This window comes from Scomber scombrus, chromosome 15 (genome assembly GCF_963691925.1).
Source record: "Scomber scombrus chromosome 15, fScoSco1.1, whole genome shotgun sequence".
Taxonomy (NCBI): domain Eukaryota; kingdom Metazoa; phylum Chordata; class Actinopteri; order Scombriformes; family Scombridae; genus Scomber; species Scomber scombrus.
The window spans coordinates 3,672,148-3,682,765 of NC_084984.1; the positions used below are offsets into that span (position 1 = coordinate 3,672,148).

A 10,618-nucleotide genomic window follows, 5' to 3' on the forward strand; every position below is an offset into this window, starting at 1 on the left:
GCTTCCCTCCCTGTTCACATTCACCCTCATCTTCCTGTTTTGTCTTTTTATTCCAGCTTTCAGGATTGTCCTCCCTTCTCCCCTGGGCCACGGGCATTTACATGTTGAACAGACTCAGATGAAAGGTTGTAGCCACATCTGTTCAGTGAGCCTCTCTCTCTGAGTCTAGAACAGAATTTAAATTAAAAACCTACATTTTAAATTAACATGTTGACATGATTTGAATGTATAATGAGCACCTACCTTACCTGTTCCAGGCTTTGGCCTCCCTTTTCTTTGGTCTGTTTAACCTGTGACTTGTACTTTCTCTCTCAGAGCTTCAAGGGAATAACTGGAACTCACACAATGGCTCTGGTCCATTGGGTCCAGCTCAACATCACTCCAAACCTGCTGCAGGGGAAATGCACATTAATATATGTATATTGAGGTAAGAATTTCCTTAAGTAACTTAATAATAACTTGTATTTGCCTTGTAATTGTGGTTCTAGTAGAAAATAACAATGGGCTTCATTCACAAACAGTGCATATACATAAATATGTGCTTAAAGCACAAATCTGGGATTCATCAATATGTTCTTACTCTGTAAACAATCTATGCACAAATCATATATGTCCCACGGTCTTAAAAAATAATATAGTCAATATTTAATGAATGTAAACAGTATTCATTGTTAGAACCACAATTATTTAAAATGATTGGGCCTAAATACAATGACAATAGCTTATATATCAGTATGTCTATATTGGAATGTAAAAGCGATTCATTCCCCCCCCCATCAGATTTTGCAGTGATATATGCAGCTCGTTAACCAGCAGCCTGCTCAGTGTTCCTCACTGCCACTCTGCTTTCAGTACATCACAGCCTGTTGTGGACAGAGATGAAACACGAGGCGCACCTGGTGCACCACTAGGGATTTATTTAGATCAGTTCCACAAATCTACATATGTACTATATTTTTATTATGCTACAGACATTCTGCATGGTAGTGGTGCAACAGGTATGCAGGCTGTATACAAGATTCAGAATCAGGCTTCAAACGTTTGTGCCATTGCCAGCCAAATGTGCCTTTTTCTACTTATGAAAGTATTCCAGTATAGTGTAGAAGCCAAACTCACTGTGTCAGTTGTAGACACGGAGGACACTTGGTGAAACTTTGTTCTGGACGACTGTCTGCTCAGCATTGAATCCCTGAAAGAGGACTCGCTGTGTGACACTGATATGCAGTCCCTCTTGGGGGCCTGGGCGAGGAAGTGTAGACAGGGGACCTTTTCAGCAAGTGTGTCCCTGTTAAAATAGTAATTACTCAAACAAAACCACTCCATCTTTCTCAAGCTTAGGTTATTGATTAGTTGGATGAGTGCACTCACCTGTATTTAGAGTGAATGATGGCATAAATAAAAGGGTTGTAGATGGCTGATGCCTTGGCTATAACTGCTGGGACAGCTTTGGAGTAGGGATTTAGGATGCTTCCATATCTGAAAAGTGATTGTACAGAGCAGAACTGTCCATCATCTGTGGTGATACTTATACTGTAGTTTAACCAATATTGCGTAATATCTCACCATGCCATAGATAATGACATTCTACAAGAGGTGGAGTATGGTTCATGGTTAATGGCTGAAATGAATCACATGATGCAAGCAAGTATCCTCTATGTTTTATTCAAGGTTTCATTCCAAATATCATTGGATAATAAAGAGTCCTTGTCATACTGTACTGTATATTTACCCAGCCCAGGCGATGAGGGTGACACATGCATAGGGCGACCAGGAAAGCACAAACACTATGATGACCACAAAGGCAATCTTGGCCAGCTTCCATTCAGTCTTGATGGACTGCTGCTGGATCAGGGTTGACTTCCTCACCTGAGACCCCAACTTCTCAACATCTCTGTTAGGACAGAGAGAAGGAATAATGAAATTGAGTTGTTAGTAATCTTACTATACGTGGCAGCATTTCAATTATTTACAAAGAGTTTAAAGTTCTGAATATTCACCTATGTTAATTCATTCACCTGCTTGCATGGCGGATTGCCAGAAACATGCACAGATAACAGTAGGATATAATGCCCAGAGGGATGAAGAATACAAAGCAGCATAACATCAAAGTGTAACTTTTATTGGCTGGAGTAGATGTCACGTAGTCCCATGTGCATGAGGTCATCAGGCCCTCTGGTATATATGAACCTTGAGAAAGGAGAGATAAAAAGGATATGTATAAACTCTAGAATTATACAGATAATTGCATAAAAAGAACCAGGAGGTGAGAAAATAAATGACTTACTCCACCCCAAAAGTGGTGCAAGACTCCAGGCTAGAGAGTACAGCCAGACAAGGGCAATAATGAAGCGAGTGCGTCTTTTAGAGGTCCATCGTATGGCCTGCAGAGGCTTGGTGATGACAATGTAGCGGTCTACAGAGATGGCCAGAAGGTTTATCATGGAAGTGATTCCAAATAAAGCCCCACAGAAAGCATACATTTTACAGCCTGCAGAGGAGAAGAAAGAAGAAAGCATTTTAATACATTTCCCCTGGTAACTGGAAGACTGTGACTTAAATGTGATAGTGACAAAACAGATGTTAGTGACGTAAATTCACAGCCCAATATGAGTGGGTACTATATTTCATACATAAACAACACTATGCCATAGATGCAATAAAGTATGAATTACATGTTAAAAAGAGAAATACCTGTTTCACCAAAAATCCACCCCTTGTAAAGAGAGTTAACAAAAAATATGGGTGACTGTGTAATTGCCATGAGGAAGTCACTGACTGCCAGGTTCATGATGAAAAAGTTGGGAGGAGTACGTAGCTTCTTGTTACTGAAACACAGGAGGGTTGAAAAGTCTTAAATCACTGAAAAGTGCTCACCGTATGGCCTTTAGCACAGCATATATTTTTTTGTTTTTAAATCAGTGTGAATGAAGACATCATTTCAGTTGTAGTATTAGCTGTAGTTGTAATTCATGCACTGTAGTATTTTCCATATGCTCACAAACTTCGACACAATGTTTGTTGCTAACTATTTGCTCCTGTCATCTTCTGTCAGATGTGGTGGATGATGAACTTTGTTGTGGTTCAAAAGAAAACCCTGATCCTAAATGTGTATATTAGTTTCAAATCAGGCTGTCTGTGACTCAGCAGGCAGCAGGTTGTCCACTAATCAATTCATTCGTTGTTCAGTCCTCAGCCGCGGGGCCTTACATGGCTCACTGTCATTGGTGTGTGTGAATGTGTGAATAAGAGGAAACTTGTAAGGCACTTTGGATTAAAGCACCATATAAATGCAGTATATTTCCTGGGCGTACAGGTGGTCAAGAGCACATGCCACATACAGTACGCAGCGGACCTCGGTTTGAGTCCCGGCCGGTGGACCTTTCTGTATGACACACCCCCCTCTCTCTCCCATGAATTCCTGTCTCTCTACTGTCAAATAAGGGTGTCTATGCCTTTGTAATGCATTCCATTTCCTAAAGTCATTATTTGGAAATTACTGCATCGTAATTCTGCTTTCTAACTGGACCAAACGATTTTAAGATAAATGTTAAAATGTTATTGTAAAGTATATTTAAATGATCTTGCTGTGGATTACAATACAATTATTGTGTTAAAGATTGTTGAGTTCTTGACTCATTGAAAGACTTTAGGTTCCCCAGAGAGATGTACAGACATACTGTACATACAGGTCAGGGGCTCATATGGAGCATCTCCTCTTTGCTGGTCAATGCAATCAATCAAATACCAAATCCGCATCCTTCTGAACTGAAGTCCAGTTCAAAATTGAAATTAAAAAGCACATCAATTATATTATATCAATGATATTGCACTGAAAGAGAGATGAAATGAAGATTAAAACTCTTAGCAAGGGAATCAGAAGAGCAGCTTCAGTACTAACGGATTCTCTAGTGTAAACTTTGTTGACTAATTTTGGAAGCACAACCTTACTGTTCAACAATTATCTGAGACAATGACAGCAATTTCAATGCTTTTAGCACCTCTAGTGAAAAAGCCACTGTAGCTGACACTTTTTTTACTAGAGGTCATACATTGATTTGTAAATTACATTTCAATTTAGTCGCATTTTTAGGAAGACATTTGGGAAACACTATAGGCCAAATGCCTAGAGGATCTCCAAAAACCAAACCAGAATTGACAGCCTACTCACTTATTGTCTCCAATAAAAGTTCATGTACTTTCTGGGAGGGTGCAGGTAAAGCAGCAAATTAACTCTAATCCCCACACTGCTATACAGCTGGGAAATGTTACAAAACCACACAGCACCTGTTTGTTTATTTGGTTTGGGATTTTTTTTTTAAGCTAAGCATGTGAAAAAGCTAAGGAAGAAAGTTTATTTGCACTGCAATATTACATGTACACAATGCTATTTTCCTGTCAAATCTCCCTAAACTCAGTTCTGTTGGATAACATGTCTCTTCTCTTATCCCCCTGACACCCCTCCAGAAGCTGCTAAGACAACACATACAGCCAAACACATACATTTCTATTAAAGTGTCACACAGTTTCACATCACGAGAACCTGTGATAATGTACACATGTACCCAATTTGCAATAATGAACCTGGAACCAGCCATGTGGGGGCCATAGCAGATGTTGGCAGCACAAGTTATTTTCTAAGGCTACAAGTGGGCACAGATGGTCATGTTGTAATGCATGGTAATGGTGCACACCACAGCACACTTCAAATGGCTTTTTCACCACTATTGATTTTGGTATACTGAAACAATCCCCCAGAAACAGTACTGGGCTGAGTAGAGGGCTACCAGTGTGTGGAGATTTTCTCTTTTTTTGTGAATTAATGAAATCTGAACATCACCTAAAATCTAGGATACATTAGTTCTACCTTTTCTGATGTAGGGTTTTGAATATTAACTATTTATAGCAGCCTTTGAAGATGCCTTTCATCTGTGATGTGTCAGTTGAATCTGTGTCACTGAGCATTTACTGTGACATAAATGGGCACACGTTTATAGTATAGGGACGGATGTAATAGGATGAACATTTGTTCCAAGTGAATTAAAAACGATACTATATGTATTCTTATTTAGGATATCAGAGTCTTAGACTAATGCTCACATAGTGCCATAACTTGAAAAACGTCAGTGCTTGTGCTTATTATGTATTTGGGTCTCTGATGTGCATACTAACACAAGATAATAATACTTGTAGTGATAATAAGACCACCCAGTCAGTTTGGTGTGTGTTGGCTTGCACTACACTCTTGTGATTCAACCATAGACTGTATATAAAAATGGACGTAACATCCGTGACGTCACCCATTGGTTTGTGGACTGCTGCTTGGAAGCGAATAGTTTCGGATCTGAGCAGCGCCATCTTGAACATTTCAGGTGCATGCCGGGTAAAAAAAAAACACGGATTCTACTTATATGGGCATCAGGAGGAGCATGAGGCGCCCTCCTGAACCTGTGAACCAATCAACCTGTCAATCACGACGTAGCCACACCCTAATGCATACCCTGCTTTATTGTCACATATAAAATCAGGGAGGCCAAAATGTCCCAAATGAACATCATACTGCATTGAAGAAGGCTTTAAACTAGCGATTGAGACCATAAACACATTTTGAAAACGTTTACTGAGGTTAGAAATCAAGTGAGAGGTTGGTGAATTCTCCATTGACTTGTATAGAAACGGAAGTCCTTTTGACACCAAAACGGTCGCCCCCTGGTGGCCTTTTGATAGAATGCAGTTTTAAGTTACTTCCACGTTGGCCTCATTTCAGAGGACCGGAACTCCCCGCCTGGATTCAACAAGCTAGTCAGATTTATCTTGTTTCTCAACCTAGTGAGAGCTAACACCAGAGCTAACACACACCACCTCAGCTGTTGTCATTAAATATAAACATCTTGCTAGTGACACATCAATGCCAGTGAGTTTATATAATTTTAAAGTTACACAGTATGCGCATGTCAACAATATAACCAATAATGTCACTGCCATATTTATAACTTTAGATTATGTTATTTTGAGTGTGGATGGAGCAGCTTCAATGTCAGCATAGCCCTGATCAATATGAAAAATAATCATTTTCAAAGTTGTTTGGCTGTCGTCTTGCAGACAGACCTGACAAGGGATGAATTAAGGCTTTTTACAAATTAACATCATGATTTTAATCATCAATTATTTTGTCATCATTTTGATGTGTTTATTTCAATTAAATCACAGCAAAAGTTTATTTACACACAAACTGGCCATTCTGAACTGGGCTAGTTAGGTAGGATGAGATGGCTGCTGCTTGATCCTTGTGGTATTTTTGACCAATGCATGTCCAGTACATTTTATTTAAACCCTGGGGAACTGTGTTAACTTTTGGAAAAGGGGTAAAATATGGCCCCTTTAATATTTACTTCAGTAGTTACATTAGTACTGAAAGCCTTTTGTGCTCCTTGTTTTGTCCACTCACTGTAAAAAGACTAAAAAGAGTGAATACTTTACACACTTTGCACAGACAGATAACCCAGAGTGTATTTGTGTGTTTACATGTAAGTGAGTGGATGTGTACTAAATAAGTGTGACTGGAGTAGAGATTGAGTGATGCGACATTTACGGTAGCTGTGTATTGCCGTACTTCACTGGACGTTAGACCTTAATGCAGAAAACATGTCAGACTCAGGATTGTATCTAACACTTGGTTCTTCATTGCATTCTGTGGAATACTATATACCCAGGAGGAACCTTAGTGTATACATGTCAAATAAACACCCATGTGTATATACAGTATATTGACCTCATTTCATATTTTTATTTTATTTTAAGTGAATTGGTACAGTATGTCGACATTGAAATCTTGGCCTCAAAATGTATTAAATATAAAGTAGAATTTGGGACATCATGCAGACAGTAACACATGTCATTGAAGGAAAAGCACATGTGCTACTAATAATATTAACAATGGTTCAGTTTCATTTAAAGGTGTAATAAGTACAAATTATGTAAGAATGTTTTAGTTTAAAACAATCAAAAATTAACTTAAATTGTCAACAGAATGTATAGAAATAAAATTAAACGTTTCCAGACTTTCTTGGCCGCCTGTGGACTGATTTCTGAGAATAATATATTCTCCTTGCCTGTCCCCCGTTCCTCTGCTGCGCTAACAGGGTGCAACACAGGCGGGGAGTTCTGGTCCTCTGAAATGATGCCAACGCGGAAGTAACTTAAAACTGCATTCTATCAAAAGGCCACCAGGGGGCGACCGTTTTGGTGTCAAAAGGACTTCCGTCTCTATACAAGTCAATGGAGAATTCACCAACTTCTCACTTGATTTCTAACCTCAGTAAACGTTTTCAAAATGTGCTTATGGTCTCAATCGCTAGTTTAAAGCCTTCTTCAATGCAGTATGATGTTCATTTGGGACATTTTGGCCTCCTTGATTTTATATGTGACGATAAAGCAGGGTATGCATTAGGGCGTGGCTACGTCGTGATTGACAGGTTGATTGGTTCACAGGTTCAGGAGGGCGCCTTTTGCTCCTCCTGATGCCCATATAAGTAGAATCCGTGGGTTTTTTTTACCAAGCATGCACCGGAAATGTTTGAAGATGGCACTGCTCAGATCCGAAACTATTCGCTTCCAAGCAGCAGTCCATAAACCAATGGGTGACGTCACGGATGTTACGTCCATTTTATATACAGTCTATGGTGTGAACAGGATGCTGACTGCAGCTCACTTAATGACAACCGATGTCATTAATGAGAAGACATTTTGGATTTTCACATATTGCACCTTTAGCTGTCCAAAGAAGCCATACTGGTAAACTATCATGCACTCTACCAGAATCATGAATTTTCGGGGGAAAAAATATTTCTATTATTATTGCAGGTTTAAAGATTAGCTGATTTGAGATAATTACATAATTTCTGAGTTCCACTACCAAGGGAAGATAATGATGGTTTATATACTGTATTTGAATTGTTCATTTGTCTATTCAGTAATTTATCAAAACAAATCCTCAATCCAATCAGACACAAAGTCATCACACAAGAGTCAGGCAGTTTTCTTCATCAGGTTTTAACACCAAGTATGAAAGCCAGTGAAAGCTTTTTGAAAAGGTTGCTTTTTGGCTCGAGGCAGGGAAGACAAATTATAGGCTGCATCATAATACATGTCACAACATTTTAAAATGATCGGTATTCAGATTAGCAAATTCTTTTTTTAACCTGACGAGTTAATTTTCTTCTAGTCCTGTTAAGAATCGTGCTGCACTGATGTTGGTGATGTTATGTGACTTTAGCCTTTTATATGAGACAATGGTGATGTGAGGCACATAGTAGTTGATTGGATTACCCTGAGCTGCAGTATTTACACTTTATGTGGTTTATGTGGAAGCGCGGTTTTGACTATGTGTAAATAATGGAATGGCTGAATGAATTGTTGAATTCATGCATTGATTTATCCAGTACAGTTAAATAATCACTAGGCTGTGTCCTGGTATTGAATGCCTGCAGGCTGCTGTGAAGACCTTCCTGCCTGTGTTCATGACATCTGTACTTTCTAATGCAAGAACACACTGTTTCCCTTATTCAGTCATTTTGCAGAAAGTACAGAGGTGGGAAAAATCACATGAACTGCTTGAAGTGATGGCTTTGAATTTTTCACTAGTTTTATTGCTGTTTAAAATTCAGCCTTGATATATTTTAGTTTCAGTGAATAGTCACACGTTGTGCTATTTAATTACTGAGCAGCACTCCTTAAACCAATGGGTGATGTCACAGATGTTACGTCCATTTCTTATATGCCGAGTGAGAGCACGCGGGGGAGGGGGCCTGCCAGCAGCGCGTGTACAGTGTCATCGACACTCCTCCAGGCTCTGATTGGTTGTTTTATTCGGGAACGAATGGATACTTGCAAATCATTTCATGACCACTGGGTGGACCCAGGGACAGTAAATTATGTCACATCTTATCTGTATGTTATTCTACTATCAGATCATAATGACAATTTTAGCAAATGTAACAAAAATAGTTACAGACTGCAGCTTTAAGGCCCCCCTCCCAATGAGCCCACTCTGTTCTGCTTGGATAGGCTCCAGAAGTTGCATAAACTATTGGCGCTTTTCCACTACACAGTTCCAGCACGACTCGCCTCGACTCGCCTCGCCTCGGTTTTTTTTGCGTTTCCACTAGGGAAAGTACCTGGTACCTGGTGCTTTTTTAGTTCCAAGCAAGCCAAGCCGATACTAAATGTGACGTCACCAGACTGCCGGCCACTGATTGGTCAGAAGAGTTGTCGCTGGAGGAGTCATGAGCCGTCCCACACAAGATTCAAACCCGGCATTTTTAAATACCGGCAACAGCGTTACAACCATAGTTACAGCCATACGGCTCAATTTTCTTGCTTTGTGTGAGACAGAAAGCCTCATACAGCAGCAAGTACACCACTGCCTCCATGTCCTCCATTGTTTATGTGTTTGTGTCGCGTATAAAACAAAGTCACAGCAGTTTCGCGGAGCCGTGCTTTGACGACCCCTCCCACGTTGAGTAGGTACTTTTTTGTAATGGAAAAAGTCTATTCTGGAACCGTACCGAGGTGAGGCGAGCCGAGTCGAGGCGAGTTGTGCTGGAACTGTGTAGTGGAAAAACGCCATAATAGTAGTGGAGGGATTTCTCGCATTTTTCTTGTTCTTTACTTGAAGTAGAAATTTTTCAAATACACCTGTACGTTTGAGCCCAAATCCAATCCGAAATATGTGAATACGCAACATGAGTAATCCATGGATCAACCTTAGCAACAAATGCTATGGAAAGGGCAGCTGGTTGTGGGCATGCACAGATAGTCTGATGTCATCACGAGGAGGAAGTAAAGGTGACATTGCAAACACAGCGTTCAGAACACGCTGGCTTTTGGCTTTCAATGTAGGATTTTTACACATGTTAACCTCAACTTTTGGACCTTTGGCCACATTTAACATAGACATCCAACATAGTAACAGTATAGAAATAACAGAAAATCACAAAAAAATCACCCCGTCCATAAGGAAAATCTACTTGATACCTACCAGAAAAATGCGTACATGACCAAGGCGTTCCCAGTAACACCCACTGTTCCGATCACCAAGACGAAGAATGCAACAATGTAGTGAGCGTGGTCCTGGACATCCACCTGCCGATAGAATCCGTGATCCTTGTCCATTTCTGTGACAAAAACATACACAGATGTCAACATCAGAGGGTCTGTCTTTGCAGTACAGCATGTCATGGTGGCCCAGTCTTCTTCTCTGCCTTCTCTAACCGACTAAACTTTCCAGCATTATGTAATAGTATTTATTAAGATCAGCAAGTAAAATGTCTAGGGGGAAAAATATACAAGGACATGATGGCATACAGCTTGTGTCTGCAACACTGCATCTTTATTCAGTTAGCATTCCTTCATGTCAACATTTTATGGAGTTGCTCAAGGATGTGAATTAATTTGTCTTAGTTGAGACTTCTCTGTAATAGTTTCTACATTACATAACATATTTTTAATATTTTGTATCTATCCTTTTTCGTTTTTTTATATATCAGACATGTAGCAGTTTTGTGCTTACATATGTTTTTTAGGAAATCTGAGGAAATCCCCACATTTCCTCTCAGCTCAC

At 39.8% G+C, this 10,618-nt stretch overlaps 1 protein-coding gene across 1 annotated transcript; it reads right to left on the reverse strand.

Annotated features, from left to right (window-relative positions):
- Window positions 1-285: 285 nt before the first annotated feature.
- opn4xa (opsin 4xa) lies at window positions 286-10,170 on the reverse strand. The gene is made up of 8 exons (XM_062434447.1): window positions 10,037-10,170; window positions 2,692-2,825; window positions 2,285-2,488; window positions 2,016-2,187; window positions 1,730-1,891; window positions 1,369-1,476; window positions 1,117-1,285; window positions 286-390 (listed from the first exon to the last, which is right to left on the reverse strand). Exons 1-8 carry the CDS (start codon window positions 10,168-10,170, stop codon window positions 286-288), a joined length of 1,188 nt encoding a protein of 395 aa, XP_062290431.1.
- Between the last annotated feature and the right edge of the window lie 448 nt (window positions 10,171-10,618).

Bases quoted from the DNA above. Each gene is read 5' to 3' on its own strand.
- opn4xa (XM_062434447.1), bottom strand. From the start codon at position 10,170: ATGGACAAGGATCACGGATTCTATCGGCAGGTGGATGTCCAGGACCAC. The intron at 1,892-2,015 runs GTGAATGAATTA...CTGTCCTAACAG, and splicing joins GCAATCCGCCATGCAAGCAG to AGATGTTGAGAAGTTGGGGT. The intron at 391-1,116 runs GTGAGTTTGGCT...TTTCCCCTGCAG, and splicing joins CCGTGTCTACAACTGACACA to CAGGTTTGGAGTGATGTTGA.